The 27,500-nt window shown below is 40.5% G+C and overlaps 1 protein-coding gene across 1 annotated transcript in view; it reads left to right on the top strand.

Annotated features, from left to right (window-relative positions):
* Positions 1-27,500, top strand: part of eif3hb (eukaryotic translation initiation factor 3, subunit H, b) — an 80,419-nt gene that overhangs the window by 38,392 nt on the left and 14,527 nt on the right. The window contains exons 3-5 of the mRNA XM_083524090.1: positions 17,588-17,755; positions 20,735-20,834; positions 22,318-22,467. Of these exons, the coding sequence (XP_083380216.1) occupies positions 17,588-17,755; positions 20,735-20,834; positions 22,318-22,467 (418 nt within the window). The remainder of the gene's footprint in view (positions 1-17,587; positions 17,756-20,734; positions 20,835-22,317; positions 22,468-27,500) is intronic.

The raw sequence follows: 27,500 nt of genomic DNA on the forward strand, positions 1-27,500 counted from the left end.
TTTTTAATCTCACCATAAGTTAGGCCATAATTTCACTTGATAAAGCAAACTCTAGTGTCATGAGGGGTGCCTTTGGCTTATGTAATCCCTGTCTGTCAATCACAAAGCTCTAATAGAAGAATATGATTTCTTCGTTTCTTTTGTTATCGGTCCAGAATGCAATAGTTAGACATTTTTGTATTATTTATTTTTTTATTGAATTATTGAAGTAAACAATATAGATCAGTGGCATTTATCTTATTACACGTCCAGACGGGTATATTGCATAGAAAACGGACATATGCCACCCCACTGGACTTTTCCCACATTGCATTGTGTTACAAGGCAAAACCAAAATGAACGTAACTGGTGGTATATGTGGTAAACACAATAAAAAGTGGGGTGTAACGGTTGGACAATTCGGCCTACAAAGGTTCTCCAACGTTTAATACAATCCTTCTCTAACTTTTCACCAATTTATTGGAAAACTAACCCCAGACACTATATTAAGGAATTAAATGCTTATGTGGAAACCTGAGGATTAAAGTCGTATACAAAAGCTCAGAATACTGAAGTAGGTAAAAATATCAGTATTTTATAGCTCATTGCTGAGAAACCAGTAAATGAGTTCTTTTGGATCCACAGTCAGATTTTTTTAAGGTTGCTGAAGTAGAACTGCATGCAGTGTTCGTCAAGTCCAATTGACTTTTTTGGCCTATCAAGTCCCTCACCATCTTAGAAATTTAAATTTAATTACAGGCCACAAGGTGATTTTACCGTATTAAACCGATTATAAATACATTCGGTGGCCAAAATAGATCCTTGATTGTTCTAGTCTTAGTTTGTATCTTGTATGTTTGACACCACTATTATCATCTTTAAATGAGAGCAATAGTTGATTGGAATTTTTTTATGTATTTGAATATTTAATTTTCAATTCATGTGCTTGCTGCTGCCCAAGTTAACTTTAGTAGCACCATTTCCAGGCTCTGAAGATGAACTCAAATGCTGACACATTTTATGCCATGACACCATTTTCAGCACATACAGAGATGCCCAAGAGTCTAGAAAAGCATTTCTCTTTGCCTTTTCGATAAGGAGGGTGTGTCCTCTTGAACCTGCTTGAACGCAACGCTTACTTGTTGAAATGCGCGTGCAGGAGGCTTCGCTAATCGCAAAGTGGGTCGGTATTTCAGCGCTGAACACAGCAGAATGTCTTGCACCTAGCGGAGATAATTTTCTCGGTAGCCGACTACAGAAAAGCTATCCAATTCTGCCATCCCGTCAGAGATCCTGTACTAGTGACATTTGCATGATAAATGCTGCAGAGTAGATGGTGAATTTATAAAAAAAAAAAAAAAAAAAGGTCTGCTTGTCTGGTCTTTTTTTTTCTTCTTCTCCCTCACACTATTATGTGTAACTTAATGAAAATTGCTCCAGCACAGTTAATGTAAGAGTTATATAAAAAGGAATATGGTGTTTAAGAGATGATGGAATATTGCTGATGGATTTTCTGTTTGGGTTGCACAAAAGTTCTATATTAGTTTCAAACTTACTCAGCTGAATGATTTCTCAGGTAAGTGTCTACAGAGCTGTTGAATACACCGCGGTACTTGTTGGTGAGGTTTCCATTTCATTTTCCATTGAGTGGCCTCTCGACATTTCTGTCATCATCTTGCTTTGGAAAGCAAAAAAATATGACTCGGATAAGATATGGCCAGCCACGGTCGGTCAAACTGATGCTGCAACCTTGTTTTTTTTTGTTTCAAGTGCAATAATAAAAAATATGGTGCGTGTTATTTGCGCAGGAGTTTTTATTTTTATTTTTTTTATTTATTTATTTTTTTTTTATAATAAGAGTTGCAGCTGGATTAGTGATGGAATGATGTTCCTGGTTACTTCAGTCCAGGTTGCCCTTTGACTTTTCAATATACAGATGCATTATTCAGGCTTATAATCCCCTGTGTCAATGTCATAGCCATGCGTGTATCAGTAAAGTATTACTGCCTTCTTGTTTGTTTGTTTATTTATTCATTGTAGCTCCGTATCTATCAAAATTTCAGCATGGAAATACTTAATATTTCAGAACTTTTTCGGTTTGTGGTTTTATTAGTTAGGCAGGTCCTTTGTTTCCTACTCCACTGACCCGACATCGTAAAATTCAAGGTTTGTAAATCAACGCTCTGTCTACTGAGTAGCTGCTCAACAAACTGCTGGCACGTGGCTTTTTTTCCTTCCACCATCTCTTTGGCGTGTGGTGTGCAGCAATTCCCCTGTACAGTCTTGCGGCACAGATTCGAATCGCAGTTAATCTCATGTTAGATCAGATCATCCTGGGGCCATTCTCCACCAATCCTTCTGCAACCACACCTCAGAAGCATTAGCTTTGAAATGTTTTGCTTACGCTCTTGTCTGCTGTCTAACAACTTGCTTTTTCTCTTTCTCCGCTCATCCCATCCACCTTCAGGCTGTTCGCCTTTCTTTTTGCTTATGCTACCTCGGCTTTTTTCTTGCATGCCGGTCTGGCCTGGAGGATGGCTCTGGGTCTGTAATGAGCGTCCACAAGGCTGGCGTTTCTAAGCTGTCTTATTGTTCCTGAGTTGCCTCCTGCCCTGAGGCAAGTCTATTTCAGGCCATGGCCTGAGGAACAAAGTGAAGGTCTGCTCGTAGTTGTATATCAAAGGTGTGTGGCTTGACTAATCATTGCATAGCCAAGGGTTCAGTATGACACTGTTGTCTTTTATTCCTTCGAATTTTTTTTTTTCCCCCCATCAGGGAATCAAAAGACTGACACTTTTCAGAGCCGCTGTTTGCATATCAAGAGTCTTGCATTAGCTCGGAATTATTCATTGATCCGTGTTTATCTCCTCGGGTTTGTTTTGAAGAGTCGAGTGCCATCAGCGAAATTACTTCTGCTTTCCCCATGGGATTGCTGGTTTAGATCAGATCAGCAGAAGTAGATCCCTGGTGTAAGCTTTTGTGTGGTGTATTTGCTGGAAACCTTTACCACTCAGTATGTGTCCTGGCCCAGATTCGGAGGCTCTTGTACGCGTCGTTCCCACACTCCTTGCACGGAGGGGTTTTAGTTGGAGCTTGCGCCGAGAGAGGCAAAGGTTGCGCGTCAGGATTGGGGACGCAAGCCTTTGAGTGTGTTCGCGATGTCTGTGTCTTGCGATAAACTAATCTGTGCACAGCATGCACTAAGTGCGGCGGTCCCCATCGCTCACACGAGTCGTTCGACTGAGCACTAAGGAAAGAACAGCATGGAAAGCTGCCTAAAAGAGTTTGTTACGCCCCGTGATGACAAAGAGGATGGAAGGACTAATGCCGTTAATGACCAGCTTTCAAGCCAATGCTACCTCTGCCTCCTCTGCTGCTTCCACTGCTCGGAGCTAATCAGACAAAGGTGTGTTGATGAGCGAGGGGGAGACTGGGGGGAAAAAAAAGCCTGAAAAACAGCAGTAAAAAAACCCCCACCATGACACAGCATTCTTGGGATAAATGTTGTGGTTCGATCACTTCTTATTCCTATGTTGTGAAGAGAAAAGGGCTGCCAGAATGTCTAATCAAGTCATGTCATAGCTGCATATGCTGTGGATGTTTTGATGCTTTTTATCCCCTGTGGCCAGAGAGCTCCTCGACAGATGTCTGTAATCAGAAAGCTGTCTAGAGTCTGTTTGTAAATAGCAAAGAGGAATCATCTTGTTAACACAGCTTTGCATTAGGTTAGCTGTGAGGACCGGACATAATTTAAACACTGTATTGTCTGCACCAAGTTTTTCATCCCACTACTTCAAGTCCCATTCGTCTCGTCACACAGTGTGAACACAACCTTCCAATCAGCATTTGGTAAAAATTTTGCCATATTTGCATACACTGCAACCTTGCAACTATTTTACCCTTCTACCGATTTGCTAATAAGCTCTTATTAACCCTGAAAGGACCCCGAATCGCACGATTTCATTATTAAAAATGCAATGCTTTGTTTAATGTGTCCAGCGTAAATGGTGTAGATATTTGCTGTACTGTACCATCGGGGACTTGTTTGTGCGAAATCTGGATTTCCTTGGTCCATGTGTTCTCGCAACTTTTGTGGAGTTAAAGCCGCTAGAACAAAGCTCCAGTGAACATTAGCGCTTAGACAGACATCGAGTCAATCTGTGCCTGGTGCGTGGGGATCTGGGTGTTTTAAACTTTTTCTATCTTTTGGGGAAAACATGCAGAAAATCTTCTGTTCACTGGCCCTCATTTGGTTTTCTTTAACTTTCCAGACTACTAACAGAGTGCGTCCCTGCCCCCGGAGTCAATTTAAGCACACTCGTAGTTTTGTATTTGTTACTAATTTGCTTTTTTTCCATGGTTACTGGCTTTGTTTCTCCTGAATCCACCAGTACAAACTGAACAGGGATTTGGGATAAAACCGAGTAACCTTAAGCAGTAGCTCCTCATCATTCAAGGCCATTTGTCTGCAGTTAATTTAGATCTTCTGGTTGATAACTAATACCCTGAAAAATACAGGATTTAATGACAATGAATGAATGAATTTTTATTTTTATTTTTTTATTTTTTTATATATATAAATATAGCACTTTTAACAATAGACATGGTCCCAAATCAGCTTTAAAGAGACAAATAGGTTAAAAAATGTAAGGTTACACATTAGTGCCTATAAGCTTGTCCCTAATGAGCAACCCAGTGGTAACAGTGGCAAGAAAAATACTCACTGAGGTGGTATGAGGAAGAAACATTGAGAGGAAAAAGACTCATAAGGGAACCTGGTCTCGGTGGCACCCAATGTCCATTCATCCTAGTTTTATCATTATTAGTACCTGATTGCTGCTTAAATGCAGAACAGGTGATGCCCATTGTAGTTCTAAGTCATTACTGTTTAACTTGGTCCAAATTCACCCTATTGATTTGCTTAGTAGCTTTAATGATTTTACTAGCAATTTTTATGGCTATACGTTTTGGGATTTACTTTCTCTTCACCTGTGAGCATTTTCCAATCGTTATTTATTTATTTATTTATTTATTTTTTTGTAGACAGAGATGGGAGAGGAAAGACATCTCTGTATGTGTGTATCAGTTTACAGCAGTGGTGAATGAAGTACATGAATCATGTAAAAGTTAAAGTAGAGATGCAGCAGGTCAAATGAAAAGTGCTTCATTTTTAATATTCACTCAAGTAAAAGTACAGTGGAACACGGTTATCTCGCCCTCGGTTACCTCGACAACCCTATTAAGTCGTCGTTTTTGAAGTGGAACCGCCAAATTCTCACTTTTTCTAAGCATTTTTTATCGGTTATGTCGACTTTTTTATGTCGCCGATGCACTTTGGAAAGAAAAGAGCAGCCGTTGAGAGAGTGCCGGTGGGAAGACACGTACCGGGATACACATGAGCGATAACAACGACCGCCGTGAACCAACATATACCAACAATAACGGACAGTGAGAGTGTGGAAGTTTAAATAGGAGCTGGTGATGATGATAAACGAGCACCAGATGTGCGCGATTGAAGCCGGAAGCTTCAGAGAAAGCGGCCGAGAAAACACCTGACACGCTGAAGGGGGCCGAAGGGGGCGTGACAGGGGGATTCCTGACAGATAAACATGTACTGTATGTATTTTTATAGAATGCCTTCATCAAACAAATCGCGGCAACGCTGTTGTGTAAAAAAAAACCCTTCAAAAACACGTGCCTGCACATTCTCATTTATTAACGCACATCATGTACATAAAGAAATTTCAAGCACGTTAATATACTGCCGCCATTTTGATTTTCGTTTATCTCGATCATCGGTTATCTCAATGCTTTATGGCGACCCCCTAGGACATCGACATAACCGGGTTCCACTGTATTTGCTTTCAAATGTCCTTAAGTGACCAAAGTACTAAGTATATATATTATGGCTATAATGTTACTATTATCATTTTTGTCACAGGACTCCTACTTAATCAACTCTGTTTATGTGAAAAAAACTCATGCTACTCTTTAGGACATCAATCTAGAAATAGAAATTATTCAAATTATTGGCCCAAACCTTCTTTTTAGCTCCTTTAGTGACGATCAAAACACCTTCAAAACAGAGGTTGACCAGATAAGATTTTATCCACCCATAGATAAAAATCCACCACTAGTTACCCAAAAAGTTATTTGAATAAAAATTCAGATATTAGACTTTGAAATGTAGTGAAATGGAACGGAATTTCCGAATGGAAATGCGTCAGTAAAGTACAGATACGCAAAATTACATTTACGCTGTTTCTGTCCACCACTGGTTCACAGCCTTATCCCATTTTCAGTAAAAAAAAAAAAACAACAAAAAAAACCCTTGGCTTTATAACATCATTACTTGTACAAGAAATGACCACGAGTTTTGGTTAATGTTCTTGATGACTGTCTTTATCTGACCACGTTGATTTCCTTCTTTGGACTTGGTCTCATATGTGCTTCTTTTCCTAATTTCTCTCTTCCGAAATAATGCTCATCCTCACCCAAGCGCTTCTCTGGTGTCCTTCGTTCCTCATTGCAAACAGAGTTTAAACATTACTGTGGTGTGTTTTGGTTGCAGGGGCCCCTGAGGGCGTCTACAGAATAGGGCATGTCCTTCTGACAGAAAACAGAGCTCGATGACTGATGTAAGATGTTTACCGAAGCCTGCTCTGGTTAGACTGGACGAGATGGCTGCTCTGGGTCAGCCCTGCAACCTTGGAGTTCTCTCATTTCTCATGTCTCAACCAATTTTTCTTTGCGACTCCATTCATATTGCACGACAAGCATGACAAATCAACGATGCCAATGTACATGCCTTGGGTTGTCGGCGTTGGGCGGGCTAGTTATCTAACTGTGGGAAGCTGTGGACCAGTCTGGGTGGGTGAAAAAAAGTGAGGTAAATGAAAAAAGCACATTTTGTATATTTGCTGTTATTCGGAAAATATTTCAGACAACAGGAAGCCGGTTCTACAGTGTACAGTCGTGTGTGTGTGTGTGTGTGTGTGCTTGTTTTTTTTTTTCCCCTACTCACGGAACTCCCTTACACTTGGTTTTGTTGTCTTGCAAAAGTAAATAAAATCTTTGCAATGTAGTATAGCAAATTCTGTTGTGATCAGAGCTGTATGAAAAGGGCTTCCAGAGCCATGGGATACACATCAGCTAATTTAGAGTCTGATCAGTTGTGCAGACCAGCTTAGAGAGGCCAATCAAAACCTGATTTCAGATGCTACACAGAGGCTGGACTTGAAAGCGGTGGAAAATCCTAGCAGGGGCTGCTGTAGACATTGTATCTTCCATCCATCACGTTTTAGAAAACACAATGTGCATTTTAGTAATTTTCTGCTGATTGAAAAGCAGAATCTGTAGAAAAAATGTATATTTGCACATATCTATCTATCTATCTATCTATCTATCTATCTATCTATCTATCTATCTATCTATCTATCTATCTATCTATCTATCTATCTATCTATCTATCTATCTATCTATCTATCTATCTATTAAATACACACACACATGTACGTACGTATTTACATACATAAATACATACATAATTTTTTTTCCCCTCAATAACGCTATAATTGTAGATTCTTCATTTTTGTTCTCTAATCAATGTTGAATTGAAACCAAACCAAGGATGAAATTGAAGTGATGAGTAGAGAATTGCAGTCTCACCCCCTGAAAAAATTTGTAGAATTAAATTAGATTTGTTGCTTTTCTACCTCACAAAATCTCAGTCAGGATTTAATTTGTGGCGTTTGTTGTTTTGTTCGTGTGCTGCTGACTCAGTAGAGGAAATGACACGGCCGCCTGTCAGTTTGTCGCCTCGCTAGCAGGGTGTGAAGGCTGGGTAATTCTAGCTCCTCCGTTCCTTTGAACCTCCTCTGAACTTTTCATACATTTACATTTACATTTGCGGCATTTAGCAGACGCCCTTATCCGCAGCGACGTTTAAAAGTGCTTTGAGTCTCTAATTTTTCACACCCTTACCCCGATTATTTTCCATAGATATTCACAATATATATCAATTACCCGTCATTTTCTTTTCAGTGAGCTAAAAATGTTATTTTGCTTCTGTTCACGTCCCTGCCCATTACATCAGTCTCGCCTGTTGAGGGGTGTGTTAGACGAGCGTGATCGATGTGTATTGAGTGTGAACCGCTTATCACCACTCGGTGCATTGAATTTGCCCACGCTTGTTCTTTTGCTGGCTTTATGGTGTATTATCCAGTTAAATAAATTGCAAAGTTACAAGTGCAGTATTATACAGAACGCTTAAAAAGAAGCGGCATTTATTTATTTATTTTGCCTCTGAACTAAGTGAACACGAGTGTTTTCACATACTTGTGAGGACCGCTCGGAGCTGAAACGCGTTCTCCGTCTCCACACCCACACACCTCTGCTGCACCAACAAACTCAGACACCAGGGAGGTAAGGATCAGATCGTCCTACTCCTTCCTCGTTTGAAGACACAGCTTGTCGCTCTGTAGACAGCTGATTGACAGGCAAGCAGGGGCTTGTGATGTGTAATTAGGAAGCAGGGAGCATGGCGGATGAGAAGAGGATATACACTTCCCTCCTCGTCTCCAGATTTAGACCCGTGTTCCTGCAGCTTGCCTGAGCTGCATCCCAACACCGAGGGTTACGTCCCTGTGTCCTGGGATGAACTGAGATTAGGAGGTGTAGACATACTGATGACTTGTTGTGAAAGAGATCCACTTCCTCTATGGATCAGCACTGCAACAGCTGCAACCTTGGTCTTGTGCAGATCCACCCATTCCGGTCGTCTGCTGGTCGTTACAGATTTCATGAGCACAGGAAGTTGTTGCTGTCAAATTTGCTTTCCTCAGTGAGAAAGGCTCTTTCACTAGATGGAGCTGTAGCTCTTTAGTTCAGGGGGAAAGCAGCCTTGGTGCTAGTGCTTCCTTCTAACTCCTGCTTCCTGTGGTGATACTGATCTTATTTAAAACAGACAAATGACAGTGAGCACAAGGACCTCCATTCTCATCCTCCTCCTTTATGTGCATGTTGCTGTTACTGCTGCTGGTTTGTAGAACCTAAAACCGGGTGCAAGTGTTGGCGTAAGGCTAATCATCACTTTCCTTCTGTGCTGATGTAGTGAGCAGCAATGAATCCTGCAAACAGGGGATTAGTGAAAGTTTTCCCTCATCAGATGTGTACTTTTTGATAAGCGTTAAGTCAGAAACAAGCTGGTAACTTGTAGCATTTGTGTATCTATATACAGACTCTTCCATACTGTTCAACAGACTTCTGTCCTGTTACTTAATCATTAGCCTGTCAGATTCTCAGATAATGTCCAGTAATTAGCTACGTTATATGTTGTAGCAAAATGTATTTATTTTATTTTACTAAAGCCCGTTTTGATGGAACAGATTTTAACATGCGTGGCAGGGCAGAGGTGCCCAATTCCAGAGACTTAACAAGCTGCCAGTGATTGAATATCTCTTATATTGAATATTGTCTCTTAACAAGTCTGTGAGACTGTGGGCTTGCAGAGAAAGATTGCAAGTATTCAGAAAGAAAATAAGCCTAGATTGGAAGGCAAGTCATTCTTATTAGTTCTATATGTCCTCGTGTGCGTCATGGAGAATCTCGGCTGAAAGTTTTTTTTGCGTCTGAAGGAGAAAGAAAACTGCTCAGAGCCAAACCGGGGTGGCATTAGCCAACTTCAGTCCGTCCTCCTCTTGTCCTGTGCCCAGAGAGGAAAGCCATTTGTTTTTGACAATATTTTTCCAGTAGCTGCCTCATCATATAAACTATTATAAATTTCAGCTGTAGTTTGCAGGCTTATGGGGTTGGCATGATTACTGAGCAGTCGCACACCTCCAGAATTCCTGTCTTTGTGTATAGTTGTATGTTCTCGCAGAGGTTATGTGAGTTTTATTGTGGTTCTTGGGTTTCCTAATGCTTCCCAAAAACAGGTTGAAGGCTAATTAAGTGTAAATTGGTGTTTGAACAGTATGCCGTTTGGCAGACCCGCGTCTCATTGATGGCATCCAGTGTTCCTGAGATGGACGTGAGCAAGGTTCTGGAAAGGATACACTGTATGAATATATATATATACATACACGTACACTGATCAGACATAACATTTTGAACACCTGTCTAATATTGACTCGCCTGTGGCTACTCAGCTGCATACCCATCAAACTGCGATGCACTGTGTATTGTCACCTTTTTTATCAAAACCAGCATTAACTACCTCAGCAATTTGAGCTACAGGAGCTCGTCCGTTGGAACGGACCACAGGGACCAGCCTTCGCTTCCAACATGCATCAGTGAGTCTCAGCCGTCCACGATCGTATCTCCGGTTCACCACTGTTACTTCCTTCGAGCACATTTGATAGACGTTGAGCTCTGCAGACCAGGAACTTTCCACACGAGCTGCAGTTTTAGAGACGCTTTGACCCAGTCATCAGAATTTGTCAAACTCGCTCAAAATCCGTACTCTTTCCCATTTTTCCTGCTTCTATCAAATTTAAGCACAAAATGTTCACTTGTTGCCTAATTCATCCCACCCAATAACAGGTGCAATGATGGAGATAATCAATTTTTCCACTATTCATAATGTTAAAGGTCATACTGTAATGCCTGATCTGTGTGGTCTTTTTGAGTGTTCAAAATGAATAAATAATGCAGATTATTGGATTTAATTATGATAATTTTCCCCCCCCTTTTTTATTAAACATCTTGTGGTAGAGAATGTCGATAATGTAAAACTGTTAAGATTTGGTTCACATTCTTATCCAAACTGTTGCCACAAAATTGGAGACTTGTTGAATAGGAGTTTGGTAGCATAACATTTTCTTTTCACTTCAACTAGGAGACTCAAACCTGTTCCAGCATGACAATGCTCCTGTGCACAAAGACAACTCCAGGACGGATATATTTTAAATGGGCTGGAGTGGAAGATCTTGAGTGGCCTGTCACAGAACTCTGACCTCAACCCTATTGAACATCTTTAGGATGACTTAAACGCTGATTACACCCCAGGCCTCCTCACCTTACATCTGTACCTGACTTTACTAACATCTGTGTGGCTGAATAAACACACTTCAAAATTTAGCTGAACATCTTTAAAAGAAGAGTGGAGGTAGGGCTGGGCGATAAATCGATTTTATCGATTAACTCGAATGTGTTGTTTACATCGATATGTTTTAATAAAAATCGGTTTTCTCTTTAATGTCCGCCGACGCTCCCCTCTGGGCTCCCATAGTCCCCCCCCCCGCGCGTTTGCCATAGAGATACACAAACAACATGGCAGCGAGCAAGCAAAGGTAGCAGTAGCATCAATTTACTGCAGCACCTCCAACAGAGGCATGCTGTCGAGTGAGAGAGATGTAGGGCCCTACGACATGAACAAGACAGCGGCAGCACAAGACTGCGCTTAAGCAGCCGCATGTTGAAAATACACGGTTAAGCAGCCGCACTTTGTTTAGTGTTGCGTGTCTAATCGTACACTTCCGGTATGGGTGGTGGGAGCGGTCAAAATACCTGTAAAGACACTTCAGAACGGCGTTTCCGTTAAGAAACAGAACAATCAGAGCATTTGAATCACCATATTCAAACACTCATAAAACATTTGTTTATGATTATTTTTGAGGTTTGCTCAATCTTTCAAATAATTCTTATTTAGAATCTCGCTGTCTATTATATTTTTATTTTAAATTTCAACTCATTTTACTGTGGAGTTTTTAAGAAAAGTAAAGGCAAAATCACTCCAAGCATCACTGCATTTTTAACCATGTTCCACATTCAAACACTCATAAAATATTTTTCTTTGTAGGTTTGCTCATTTTATGTTATGTTACGTTCTATTTTCACAATTTACAATGGCTTGTTGTTTCTGATTGCACTTTAACCCATTTAATAAAGTTAAAACGTTTTTTTTTTTTACATTTGCTTTGTCATATGCAGGTTGATTTTAAGCAGGGGGAAAAAATTCGATTTAAATCGCAAATCGGATTTTTTGTGAAAAAATCAGTGATTTTTTTTTTTTTTTTCGGCCATATCGCCCAGCCCTAAGTGGAGGGAATTATAACTGCAAATGGGACTAAATGCGGACTGGAATATTTAAAATGCAGAGTCCCATATTAGTGTTACTGCAAAGATGAATAAACAATAACCGATCGGGGTGGGGCATGTGCACGGGCAGAAATCATCTACATTTTCTCTGAAATGGAGCTTGTTGTGTTACCATGGAAACCTTGAATCTTGAATCATTTTGTTGTTCTGAAAAGTTTTACCTCCGACTTTCTAAATGATTTCTAAGAATATTAAACTCTTGTTTCTTGTCTGTACTTATTTACAGTGTAATTAATAACCATACCTCAGCTTACAAATAATTTCATTAGCATCTTTTTTATTTTCTAGCTTTCATATACAAAGAATGAAAGCCATGTCTTCGTTGTGGAGGTAAATGTTTCTCGCTGTGCGCGTAATGAGTTGTGGGCGGAATGCTCCAAGGAAGTGCCGTGATTGATCATACCCCAAATGTCCAAACACACAAGCGCAAACTTTTCACCGCAAATGGCAACAAATTCGAAGGTCGCCTCGGCCTGCCGCGGTCCGAACACCCCGAGAGCCCCATTTCTCGTTGTAGATTCTGACTGTTCTCATTGCGAGCGGTACACAAGTGTATATGTCTACATTTTAAACCTGAACCGACCGCAGCGTCTCGACGGGATATCCACACACACCCGCTGTATACTGAATAGCAGAGTATTCGGGGTGTACTGCAGATCTTTTCTGTGTGTTTGTAATGTAAAATGCATCACTTGTTATGCAGCTTCACTGTTAGTCTCACACTGAGTAGGTGTACATAAGAGAGAGCGAGAGAGAGAAGGAGAGAGAAGAGGAACCGAGTCCACACGGAATTGGAGAATGATGGAATGGAGTTGCTTTCGGTGCATTTGATTTAGCTCTGAGTTTAATGTGCAGAATGTGGCTTTAACCTAAGAAAAACATACTTTTTTTTTTAAAACCATCCTTGACCTGAAGTACGTCATTCAGACCTCACCACATGCTGAGTTTCTTCTCTGATGATTTGTGAGTGGACTAAGTGATTAAGTGATTAAGTGATTAGCAGTCCTCAGATCAGCATTGTGGTTTTGCTCAACTCCTCAGTTGCGTCAGTATTGTACCGAAGCAACACTCTGTGTACGGTCCTCCACGCAGTTGAGATGTTTCTATTCACTTCAGAATCCATCTTGTTGCCAGCCATCCACGATCACATCATCAATAAAGTCCCGTGAGTCAGTCGCCTTGGCAGCTGGACATGCCCGTGGCACCGTGTTACACACACGAGGTGGCATCCATGCCTCACACAGTCAGCAAACTTGGCTTGCCTGCTTTACACAGTTGTCTGTGCCACTTTGCTTCAAACAGATGCAACACACCATAAACCATTTTTACAATTGGTGCAGTGCAGTAATCCAATGTCAAACACAGTTACAACTTATTGCACTCATAGTCCAATCCTTTTTTTTTTTCCTTTTCTCCTCAAAACTTGCTGTGCCATATGCGCCCCAGATCTGCTCAAACACCGTCTGGGTCCTCGTTTGAAAAACGTTTGTCATTCAGCACTCTTTTTTTTTTTTTTTTTTTTTTTTACTTATTTTTTTCTCGTTTCTCTTTAAACCGCGGCATTAAACGTGTCCGCACTACAAGCTCACAGATGCCTCCGATTGCATTTGTAATTTTGTACAGAAAATCCCACTTTCTTTCAAGCTCTGATCCGGTGGCTTTGGCTCTGCTTTTATATTTCTGCCGGGTTGTGTTTCTGCCCACCGAAAACTCTTTTAATTACAGGACAGCATCAGTAAAACTCTCATTATCTTGTTTTTTTGTATGTTGTTTTAAATGTTTTTCTGGGTTTGTTTTTTTCGCCCCTCATTGACCTTTATTTATTTATTTTCTTTTTCGCATGCATTTTGTGTGTCTGAGAAAGACCCGATGTGCGGTTAAGATCAATGCCGCTTATTGGAATGTGTGCGCCCAACCAATGCTTTTTTGAAGTTTGCGTGTGTATTCTTTGAAGAAGAGAGAAAAAGCCACATTGTTTTTCTTTCCCGCTCCCCGACTCGGCACTGACTTCCCCTTAAAGCTGAGCTCGTGTGAGCTGTATGGACAAGCGGTTTACTCAGCGGTTCCTCTTTACCGGTTTCGATTTGCCATTGTTTGGAAGAAAGTGCGAGGCCTACGCGGGCTACAAGCGTCTGCTTCAGCCAGCTGTTTTTCCTCTCCGAGCGCTTTTCATAAATAAAGGACGCTGTCCCCGAGTTGAATTGTTTAGCTCTTGTTTGTAAAATGAGATGATGAGAAGAACCAGAGCACTCCTGGCATTCGCGACAAAGGTGGAGAAGCTTGCTGGGCTTGTTTGACGCATGAACTGTAATTTCAGCCCTGATATTACTCTCTGGTCACATACTGCAGCTGAGCTCGAGCTGTCGGAGAGGAAATTCATGGCCTGGCGTATTCCAGCTGAGCGTGCGGAGGTGTGGGAGTGTGTGCTCTGTGGTCGCTGTTTGCCATGTTGTCAACCCTCTGGTGAAGCATAATGGCACAGAGTGGGATGAGACCGCACTCCCAAAATACCACCATTTGTCTGACCAGAGAGTGGAACTGTCATTCTCTGAGCTTGTGTGTGTGTACACACACACACACACACACACACACACACACACACACACACACACACCCTCTGTGACCACTCAGCCATCAAACACACCCATATAAATACCTACATGCACTCTTATGCAGGAGGGCACACGCACAGACGCACACTGTAGTCATTAATCAGTTTCTCATACACGCTATTTAGACTGGCTGCTAAGCTTTCTCTCTTGTACACACACACACACACACAGACAGACACAAGATGATACTCAGCACGCCCTCTTCTCTGCTCATTGGCAATTGTTTACAAAGCTGGAAACTGCAATTTCAGGGTTCCTCTTTGCACCTGTCCCTATAAGAAGCACCAGAGTTTCTACTAAGCCTTTTCCTGGCCAACCTCTTTCTCTATCTCTCTCTCTCTCTCTCTCTCTCACACACACACACTCACACACACACACACACACACACACACACACACACATAGCCCAACCATTCCATCATTCTGTCAGACATTTGATTTGCTGCTAAGTTCAGCAGCTCTGGTGATAAAGCAAATCAGAGCCTTTTCCTTGCTCATTCCCTTTCCCTCTATTTTCCCCTCTCTGTCCTCTCTGTCACTCCTAGACTGTTTCCTAACAAGAAAAGATCACGACTGCAGCGTTTCACAATTTGTTCCATTCTTTCACCAAGTATTTCACACTCGAACTTCAGAATAGAATGCAAATGCTAAAAACGACGCATTAAAATACTTGCTTATGTCTTTAATTTTTCCAAATACACACTTTTGTATGAATATATATAAATATACGAATATTTCCTTGCTCAGATACATCATGTTCTCTATAACTCTGTGATGCTGGACTTCATGGACCACAGCACTATTAGATCTCTTCAGCTTTGCCTTTTCACAATTTTCGCAAAGTAAAGGGTGGAATTTGTATAAAGATTGTACAAAATACATTTCACAAGGAAAATACTGATCACATGATGTACGTGTTCCTTATATAGATACGTTGCTTTAAAATCTTGTCTTTCTAAAATATCGTTGTTCAGCCAAGGCTTCGGAAGTCAAGGCATGGCACGTTAAAAAAAATTCGATGTAATGATTGCAGTGCGTCCGCTGCGCTGGAGCATCACAGATCTTTCAGTATCCTGGTGTCTAAGTACCGTACCTGAGTAACTTTCCAACCACTTGATGTTCACTGTGTGGGGAATCACATTGAACTGGCATGGTATTAGACATGTTTGGACAGATGATTCGACACAGTGTTGGTTGAATTGGCAAGATGATAGAAAAAGTTCATGTGGGATATTTCTGGTCTCAACTGGATGTATTAAAGCACATTAGGCATAAAAACCCAATTATAGCTACAAATCGTGTTAGGTTTTTGCATGATCACCACACTTTTGTATTGTCCAAACGAATTCAACTTTATTTGTATAGCGCTTATAATAATGGACATTGTCACAAAGCAGCTTCATATAAACTTATAAATAGATGCAAATATACATTTTAACATCATAAATTAGTATGCATTCATCTCTGTTATAATGTGGTATAATGTGATAATGTATCAGATTTAAACACAGTTGAACATTTTTCTGTGCTACCACACTGGAAAATTCTCCTTTCACCCTGAAAAAATACATTAAATAAAACCTATTACACACCTGTTATATATACAAAGCAATTGCAGTACGCCTCCAGCGCAGTGGATGCACTGAAATTATTATATGTATTTTATTCAAAATGCATAAAAAAAAAAAAATGCCACGCCTTTTCTTCTGAATGAGATGAATTTCAGCTCTGAGATGAACTAAAGCTCTAACTTAGCTCAGTATTAACTTTATGCCATGCTAATATTTTTTAATTAATGCATCATAAGACCAGCAAATATGACTTTTTTTTTTAGTTTATTTATTTCTGTAATTGTGTATATGCAACATCAGCATTTTCTGAGCCCTCAAGTTCTTCCTTTTCTTTTTTTATGTCGGCGTGTTAATAGAACGTGGATATGGATTGGCTTTGGCTGTCTGTAACATATTCCTCCTCGGAGATGATTAAAGTACACAGCTATAATATGCAGTTAATAAATAAAATATAATGCCATTTTTATAGAAACATCATTTAGGCTCAGTTTTCAACATTGCGAGTAACATTGAGATTTTAACTCCTGATATTTATTGTAAAATGATAAATAAACTATATGTACGAGAGTTTGGGGACACCCGACATATTCAGCCATATGTGGACTTTGGATGCAGAAGCATTAAATTTCCCTTCACTTGAACCAAGAGACTCAAACCTGTTCCAGCATGTTAATGCCCTTGTTCACAAAGTGAGCTCCATGAAGTTATGGAAGGTCTTGAGTGGCCTGCTGTAGAGTTCTGACCTCAACTCTACTGAACCTCTTTTAGCATGAATTGGAACACTGACTGCACCCCAGGCCTCCTCACCCTACATCAGTACCTGACTTTACTAACATCCTTGTGGCTGAATGCACAAATCTCAACAACCACACTGGAAAATGTAGTGGAACATCTTCTGCGAACAAGCCACAAGGATGTTAGTAAAGTCAGGTACTGATGTAGGGTGAGGAGGCCTGGGGTGCAGTCAGTGTTCCAATGGACACCTGACCATAAAATTCAGAATGTGCTTTCTGAAAATTCCACTTCCCATTTAGTCGAATTTTCAGAAAGCACATTCTGAATTTTATGGTAATAATTCGTAAAGTTCATCACAGCTTTTGCAGCCTACATGGTTTAGTGATTTATGCAATTTATCTAGCAAACTCAGTAATAATTCTCATCTAATGTTGGCCTATTTGATTAAAATTTGGATTACAAACTCAACCAATGTCACAGTGAGTGCTCTTTGTTCCAGTCACAAAAGCCAAATGTTTGACTAAACTGCAATCAGTTGCGCAGCCTGAGAGCATTTCCTGAAACATGTGTGTCTCTTTCTTCTGTCTCGCAGTTCAGTATCAGATGGAGATGATGAGAAGTCTTCGTCACGTCAACATCGACCATCTGCACGTGGGTTGGTACCAGTCCACCTTCTTCGGCTCCTTCATGAGCCGAGCCCTGCTGGACTCTCAGTTCAGCTACCAGCACGCCATCGAGGAGTCTGTGGTGCTAATTTATGGTACAGTTTTCCCCTCCTTCCATCTGTCTCTTTCATGATACGTTTTGCCAGAACTAATGAGATTTTTCTAGCTCTTGTGTTTCTCACTCTGCCATTGCTAATGCACTCTCACAGGGTTATCCATGTCTCGCCGTCTTAGTCATTTGTGCAGCGTCTAGACAGAAGAAGCCCCGTTCAAATCTACCTGTCTGTTTACCTATCTAGCTTTTTAACTTGTTTTCTCTCTGTCAAGCAGTCATGCATTTGAGCTTTTTTTCTCTCTCTCTCATTCTGCCCCCTCGACCCCCACCTTGGATAAACAGTAGCTCAGTGTGTGTAGCTGGCCAGCAGCGGCTCTGTCTAGACAGGGTTTCCTCCTCTGTGTTTGTTTTGCCTGCTATCGGAGTGCTGATGTGTACCTTCAGGAATGCTGGATGGCTTGGTGGACTGGACGACCCCCTCCCCTTACCCTGCTCGCCCTTCCCCTTCAACTATGAGCATATTCCAGTATTGCCATTAGCTCCATATGCCTGTGTGCTGATGACTGGGAAGGGGCAAGCGGGGGCGCCATTCGTGGAGCTGCATTTATGACAGACCTGCATGCGTACTCCCCCTCACTCAGCTGAGCTCCCAATGCACACCAGGCTCTCTGATTACAGCTGTGGGGGGTTGGGGGGCGATGGACCGCTGACACATACACACAAAACCCCGAGTGTTCTCAACACCCTCCTCAATCCTGGTCCACTTGCTGTCAGTAAGTTTCCTCAGACACTACCCTCGTGCCAGATGTGGCTCCCTATCAGGACGCAGGCCTGCAGCGCAAATCTACATCAGACACCTAGCAGCTGCCAGAACCCGCTCCACATGCTTTGTACAGACAATAAGGCCTTTCAGAGCAGCCGTGGGTGCCGTGACTGAGGTGCGCACTGGCATGATCCTGTGAGAAGCAGAGTCGCTCGTTATACAAAGTGTTTTTTAAGCCGCTTTTATTCCACATCTGGTTGCAAAACATACCAGCATTTTTTTTTTTTTTTTTTTTTTTTTACTGATGAATTTAGTGAAGTCTGTGATATGTTTCTTATTAGCCCAGGCAAATGATATCCAGTCTTTATGCAGTGGAAATTAAATTAAAGGTTTAATTTTGAATATGCATGGATACCAGGAGGCTAAAATGTAATTCTCTAGGTAACCTTTAATGACAGTTTTCATTATATCTCGAAGATATTTACGATTAAAGTCCACGCTTGGGCTCGTATCTTAATAGAATCCTATTAGATCTAATAGGATAGCATGTTATATTACTTTATGAAAGAGAACCATATGCTGCATCTTTCCATAGCCTTGAATCAGTTCTTAATATTTAAAATCATTAGAAACTACAGGAGACAGTTAAATGGCAGCCTTGTTAATATCTAGCATTTCTTTTTTATCGCTATCACAGGGTGTGTCTTTTAGCTGTGATTGGCAGGTTGATTGGCGTATTTCAGGTAATAAAAGCCTGGACACGGATTAGATCTCCCATTAGAGTTCTCCCCATCTCTGGTCTAGTGCAATTTTTTGGTTTGGTCTGTGTACCGTTTACAACTGTTGACTTTCGCAGCGCTTCTTGCAGATGGATGACTGGAGAGGCTGATTATTGATTCTGCAGGCTGAAGGTCATGTGAAAAATTACAACAGCTTGGACTTGATTCCAAACTATGAATATAAAACCTTCTGTCTTTGAATCTAGAGAAATAGCCATCTGATCATTCTCACTGAGCTTGTTGCTCTATTTGATTTAGGAAGGAGATGGAGTCTACAGTGACATTTACAATGAAACAAGCAGGTCAATAATAATAATAATAATAATAATAATAAAATTAATAAAAAGTCATCAACCTAGTTGTATATTACCATACTGCTGTTAACTTATCCGCATGTGTGCTGCAGTGGTTTAGTGTTGATATAAGCTTTAAACACTCACGGCAGCACAGGGAGTCTGGCCCTCACTACTAACACGATTCACGATTATCACACTAGCACAAACCACATAAGTGTAGTTTGCTCTTTATTTCCCTTTACGCTGAGTGTGGATATACAGTGCGGGGCGTCTTACCAGGAATCATCCTGCTCTTGCTTCTGTGACTTCATCCATACCCTCAAATATATGTTCATTAATCATACAATACGTGGGTTTTTTTTTTTTTCTTCCTACATATTCCATTTCAGAGATCTTTGTATATTTTTTTCGAGCTTGTAAATATCACGTGCTCTTTGAACAGCACTACAGTAGCACTTGCGAGGCTGTGACACGTTTCTTCAGCGAGCTCGCCGCACAGTTTACCCTGCTCTCGCTAGTTTCTGGGTGCTCACCGTGTAAATATGATCAGGGTTTATTCTCAGCTTCGTTTCTGACTTGTGTATATGGTGTGTCTTCGTTAGTTCTTTTGTATTATACCACACCTGTCAGTCGGATAACGCGCTCCTAGTCTTTTTCCGCTTCTGCTACCATCATTGTTGAATGCAGCCTTTGTTTTTTACTTTCCCGAAATAGAAACTCGCTGAGAAGTCAGACAATTGAGTTGCCCGGGTGCACGAAAAGAACGATGGAATTATGCTAGGTTTTTTTTTTTGGTTTTTTGCAGATGCTTTCGTTTGGCTGTCAAAACGTCCGGGAGACTGGCATGTTCACGCGAGGTTCACAACAACTAATAGGAAAACTAATAAAGCCTTTCTGACACCGAATGTCTGCATTCTGACACTCAAATTAATGTACTATGACTAGTTTTTAAATGTTTTTCCTTCAAACATTTGTATCAGGCAGCAGACTGAAGGCCTCATAACCCAGAGAAGAAATTTTGTCCAGCGATGCCTCTGTACACTGACTATTGCTTTAACTGACAAACTGTTAGTCGTATTTGTTGTGGAGAAGAAGCGATGCCTAGGGAACATCGTGAGAGTGTGGTAACACCCATGACTAAGTGCATTTTCATCTTATTTGCCTCTCTTGTCTCTCTGTAGATCCCATTAAGACAGCTCAGGGATCCTTGTCCCTCAAGGCCTACAGGCTCACCCCCAAACTCATGGAGATTTGCAAAGAGAAAGACTTCTCTGCAGAATGGTATGGTGCATGCAATGACACTCATGCAGACACAACAAACACAGCTGCCTTCAATCATACTTTTATAAACAACACACACACAAACACAAAGCTCATCAATTCCAAATCCCCTGCTATTTTCTCTCATTTGCTTAGATTGTGCTTCTTATTCTGATTTAAATCACGTTGGCCCCCACACACTGATTAGCTAGGAGAATCACCAATACATTCGTTTCATCAGGCGTGTCCGCTTTAACCTTGAACGCTCTTGATGATGGACAGATTATCGCTGGCGTGAAACCATGCGATCGACCTCCTCATGTAGCTGCTACACCACCATACGATACATCACAATGATCTGTATGAGTGGTCAGAGGAGGAAGAGAAACTGAGAATCTCATTAACTCCCCGTTAGGATATTAGCGATTATTATTACTCGCACACTTACTGAGCACTTTATTAGGAACACTATAGTAATACTGGTAAGATCTCCCTTCACTCTCAAAAGAGCTTAAATAACTAATGGCATGGATTCCACAAGAGGTTGGAAACATTACAGGATTCAGATCCGGTAACTGGGAAGACTGCTGAAGAACATGAAGCACATTATTGTGTTCATGAAACCAGTTTGAGATGACTTTTGGTTTTGTGACATGGTGCATTATCATTACTAGAAGTGACAATTACAAAATGGCACATTGTTAGCAATGGTTGTTTCATTTAAGTGATGATCGTATTAATGGGTCTATATTTTCCTCACACAATTCTACCACCTTTACCAGTCTGGATTGTTAACACATAGCAAAGTTGGTTATATGGATTCATGCTACTGGCACCAATTTCTGACCTCACTATCTGTGCCTGAGCAAAAATCCGGTAAAAAAAAAATCTAAAGGTTTCAGTCTTCACCTGTCCAATTTTGTTGAACATGTGCCCACTGCAGCTTCAGCTTTATGTTCTTGACTGATAGCCCACGTCAGGCTCCACTTTTGTATAAACTCTGAAGAATTTTCCTGTGAGAAAAGCATTTACAGAAATGCTGTCTGTCTGCCACCTATAATTGTGCCACAGGTTTACCTGAAGCTATGTTTCCCTGTCTGCATAATTTTAGCCACATGTTTGGCTGCTGAGATTATTACAGGTAGGACAGAGTGCTTAGTGGGTGTTTAGGGCTATGCTAACTCTTCTTGTTAATGTTGGTAATCAAAAGAAATCCACTGTTAAATCCATTTCATGGGGCTTTTAAAAAATTCAGTAAAACACTTGCTTTTTTTCCACACCTCCTACCAATACATCAGTTCTAAAAAAAAAAAAAAAAAAAAAAGATTACAGCACAATTATTCAACACTCTTGAGGTCTTCTTAGCTAGAACAGACAGAAAATGGTCACCCTGTGACTCTGAGCAAAAGTGTGAACCATTAAGCACTGCATTTCAAAGACAAGTGTTAGAGAGATGTAACAGCTTATCGGTGAGAAAATGGTGTGTGTGTGTGTCTCTCCACAGCTTGAAGAAGGCCAGTGTGGGCTATGACAACATGTTTGAGGAAGTTCCTATTGTCATCAAGAATTCTCACCTTATCAACGTGCTGCTGTGGGAGCTGGAGAACAAATCGACTGTAGTGGAAAAGCACGAGCTGCTCAGCCTCTCCAGCAGGTTAGACACAGACACACAACTAGGTTTTCATTGTTCTATCTGAAGTCAAGTCAGGCAAATGCATTCTGAGTTACTAAAAATTAATGACAAGAACACAAGCAAGAAGCTCGAGATGACTAGAGGTCGAAAACACGCACCCAGAGAAAGTACAAAATGTACGAGAGAAGTCTGAAAAAGCTTTACAACATGTGCTGAGGAAATTAACTTCTTATTGTTACAACCCTATTTATTCCATTAAAAAAACAAAACAAAACACAAGCTGAAATTGGGTTTGCTGTTTCGGGGCAAAGCAAGGGTCATAGCATAAATCGAAGAGACTAAACACCAGATTTGTTGTTTTGATGCAAATTTGTATTTAAAAAAAAATAAATAAATAAATAAGAAAAGAAAAACATTTGCTACAGGAGAATTAACCTTGGGGTGAATGACAAAAAAGCAAAACAATAAACGAAGAATGGCTGAGACTTTTAGATACCTTAATTCTAACAAATGGAATACATTGTCTTATTCTTACTCTCTTAACAATACCTAAACATGAGAAAAAACATAAGTGCCAGAAAATAAAATGCACTCGTCTATACAGTATCAAGGCAGCTACTGTATTAAAAGAACATTAATTATTACCTTGTTCGTGTACGTGAAAAAAAAGGATGCATCATCTTTCTCTTCTTTCGGCTCCTCCCATTAGGGGTCGCCACAGCGGATCATCCGTCTCCATACCCCTCTGTCCTCTACATCTGCCTCTTTCAAACCAACTACATGTCTTCCATTATCACATGCAAAAAACCTTCTCCTTGGTCTTTCTCTTTTCCTCCTTCCTGGTGGCTCCATCCTCAGCATTCTCCTACCGATATACCGATAGTCCCTCCTCTGCACATATCCAAACCATCTCAATCTCACCTCCCTCACCTTGTCTCCAAAACGTCCTACATGCGCTGTCCCTCTAATAGGATGCATGCACCGGTCTATTGTATGCCCCATTCTAAAACCAGGGTCATTAATACGCAGGTACACTCCCCAGCCTCCACTCTTCTGGGACTAAAATCTTTTCTTATATTTTCTTTCTGGCCACTGATGTGCGGCAAACAAACTTGGCATTCCAGTTATCCAAAATGTGTTCTTTTGGCACAGAGACCTGATTTCAACCCTATTAAGTTCTTTTGCACCAACCTTCTCAAGCCACGACACAAGCATTTATTTTTGCAATGCAGCATCGTCATGCTGGATAAAATGTTTGAGTGGAAGGAAAGCATAGAAATCCTGCACAAATATGTGTATTCGAGTTTGGGAAAGATCATCATAAGGGTGTTGTGGTCAGGTGGCCCCAAACATTTGGCCATATAGTATCTGTTAGATAAAAAAGAATGCTTAATATCAAACACAGGTGAGCTTGTAGCTAGCATAAAACAGAAACACACCACGTCAAGAGCTGGTAAATGGCAAAAAACAAGGTGACTACTAAAGCAGATATTATGTTTTATACAAAGTTGTGCATAGTGGAATTATCCAAATGGAGCAAAGTTCAAATCCCAGCACCACCATTGGGCTCTTGAGCAAGGCCCTTACTGCTCTATTGTCTAAATGAGATAATAGTAAGCAGCTCTGGAAAAGGATGTCTGACAGAATGCCATAAATGTAATCAAACAGATGTATTAAAGGGTGTGTGGTATATGGTGGAGCTGTGAATAGCTCAAATATATCTGCCATCCTTCCTTTACTGTTCTTTTAATCAAAATTCATCCTTGTTTTCTGGGATCCTCGAGCCATGTGGAAGTGGCCAATGTCCAGGGATTTAACATTACATAAATGCTGTAGCAGTGAGTTCTCCAAGGAGACAGCGGGATCAATTTATGCTCATAGATCAATCATTCTGGGATTTATCTCATTCGAGCAGGCAACTATTGCTTAGTTCAGGGTAGCAACCTGTGCCTGATTTGTGTCATCAAGATAAGAAAAAGCAATAATAATATATAACATCTAAAGGGAACTACTGTAGAAACGAGAGCAGATGCTGTAGTACTGAGCTTTAATAGATGCCAGCATGAAACAGCTATTGATCCGCTACACTTGATACAAGTGCATTTTCATGCAAGAAGGAAAGCACTGCCATATTGAGTCAGGAAAATGAAAACTGGTAATAATGGACACCTGATGAAGCCTGCAGAGAGATTCAGAAGGATGTTGCTAGTTATAACTGTATTATGTGCTTATTTAATGTCTTCTTATAAAAAACCTGATAGCACATGAAATATCAGTCACTGAGTCAGCAAGATGCAAGTTTACACCGACATGTTTGGGTTCATTTATTTATTTATTGATTTATCAAGGTTTCAGACTTCTAGCAGTCAGCATGCTTCAATTTTATATTTACATCATGAAAAGTTTCTTATTCTCAAGCCGTCAAGTGCAAGGTTTCGTTTGAACTAACTTTGGCTAATATTTGCAGTACTTGCTGCCCATACTGTATCTAGCTAATGTAGCTATGTGCCAGATACATTCTGATATTCTGTGTTTAATTCAGTTCAATTCATATTTATTTGTTTAACAACGGACATTGTCTCGAAGCAGCTTTACACAGATAATGCAGAAATGAAGAATGAATAAGATTGTTCTTTATAATCGTCTCTAATGACCGAGCCGGTGGCGACTGTGGCAAGAAAAAACTCCCCGAGATGGCATTAGAAAGAAACCTTGAGGGGAACCTGACTCGAAGGAACCCATCCTCATCTGGGTGGCACAGATTGACTATTCATTAGAGTTAAACATTGTTGAGGTGTGCAGTGATTTTTAATAAGGTGTACAGTAATCCCCTCGTTTATTGTGGCGGTTACGTTCCAAAACCACGATAAACGGACGCCACCCCAAAAATGCTATTTAATGTATACAGTACTGTACTGTATTAACATTTTACTTCATTTTATAATTAATAATGATATTATTAATAAATTGCATTATTTTAACATGAAACTACATAAAACACAATTCCCTGTAAGTTTTTTGGTCTATCGTCTATCAGCTAAACATATTAGTTATGTGGCAAATGCAATTCCGCGATAAACCGGGGGATTACTGCATCATCACGGTAGTCGATTATCATTATAAATGAAATTAATCATCTAAATGAAGCACAGATTCGATGACTGATGAAGATAGTCATCATATTTATTTTAATTCAATATTTGATTTAAACGAGCATTTCTCTGTTGGAATCTTTAATCAATTAGTATTAGAAATGACACTATAATGCCAAAAGTTTGCGGACACCTGGTCATAAGTATATTATGTACTTTTTAAGCGTCGGATTCCCTGTTTGGTCCCAATTTGCTCTTATCATTTTCTCCACTGTTTTGGGAAAATGCACCACTAGATTTTGAAGTGTGTTTGTGAGATTTGTGTTCATCAGCTGCAAGGATGTTAGTAAAGTCAGGTACTGATGTAGGTGAGGAGGCCTGGGGTGCTTTTAGTGTTCCAATTCATCCCGAAGATGTTCAGTTGTGTTGAGATCAGAGCAGGCCACTGAAGGTCTTCCTCTCCAAACCATGTAAACCAGATCTTCATGGAGCTCGCTTTGTGCACGGGAACAGGTTTGGGTTTCCAAGTTCAAGTGAACACAAAATTTTATATATACCTCATCCAAAGACATCCAGCTTTGTGGTAACAGTTTGGAAAAGAACCACATATGGCAAGAAAAGCCAGGTTTCTCAATACTTTTGTTTATGTAGTGTGTATATATAGAGAGAGAAAGAGAGTGTGAGAGAGGGGATATTTGTTCTTCCAAATGTCATAAATGTGACTATTTTGTCCTCAAAATGGTGGTTTAACCTGAGAATGTGTCGATTTGGCTGATGTTCTTTTTGATGTATTATGCTTAGATCCAGCAGAACCTGATTTGTAGTAACAAGTGGCAAAGAAATGTGAAAAATGTCAAGAATAAAAGAGTTTAAATGAATACAGTAAAAATCACTACAGGAGAACATCAAGTATGAGAACACAACAGTAGCACAATTTTACTGTTCAGTTCCATTTTCTATCTGATAAAAAAAAAGAAGCATAAAACCCGAATCAAAAGAAATGGAGCACTTTTGAATAGCGAAAAAAATGTTGGCATCTGTTCTCATACATATGTTTGCTCCTCGCTTTCGTTCAGCTTCTGTGTTGAATAGAGGCATCCCAGCAGACGTGAAGATAAATCAATAACTCAGATACTGCATATTGTTCACTGCTATCAGCTCGTTCTTCTTTTTAACTTACTAATGCACTCACGGGAGGTTTTCAGTTTCCAATTAGCATATTAATTTTATTTATTATGTTCTGTACAATCATGGTCCAGGGGGTGATTTATGAATTTAAATTTTTACGGGGAGGGTGGGGGAGAGAAATCACCACTTTCATTGCTTATTTTTCCTTTGTTGAAGGTCTGAGTGGGTTTGAAGGTCTCTTTCCCAGTAGATTCAAAAGGGAATTTGATCTTTTTAATTTGTCTCTCTTAATTCAAACCTGTCAAATGTTTTGCGTCTGAAGAAAGGCAGGGATCCGACAGCTCTGTTCATCTCTTCAAAGAATACTTTGCCGATTACTTGCCCTTCTCAGTGGAAAGGTGCAAAGGGACATGGGACACTCAACTAAACACGCACGCATACACAATATTGATGAAAGTATTGGGACACCTGACCTTTTCAGCCATGAACTGTACAAATCTCTTTTAAAATTTCAAGCTCAGTATTGCTTCAGCTGGCGGTCAGGCCATAAGGGCGCTCACCCTTTTGTTTCCATCGCTGTCTTTCTATCTTTAGCTGTGCTCGCTCTTTCCCTCTCTAATGACTGGAATACTAAAAAAGCGTGCAGGCATGGCAGATTTATCAGTGGCTTTGCTCTGACGTTCTTTTCTCTCCATCTCTCTCTTCTCTCCACATCTGTTTAAGTTATCTCTTTGCAGTCTGCTGTTACCGTAGAAACCAAAGCAAACACTGGACAACTGCAGCCCAGCTAGTACAATACCTCCCTGTCTTTCTCTTGTCTCCCACCCACCACCC

Source organism: Silurus aristotelis (genome assembly GCF_946808225.1).
Source record: "Silurus aristotelis genome assembly, chromosome: 21".
NCBI classification, from domain to species: Eukaryota; Metazoa; Chordata; class Actinopteri; order Siluriformes; family Siluridae; genus Silurus; species Silurus aristotelis.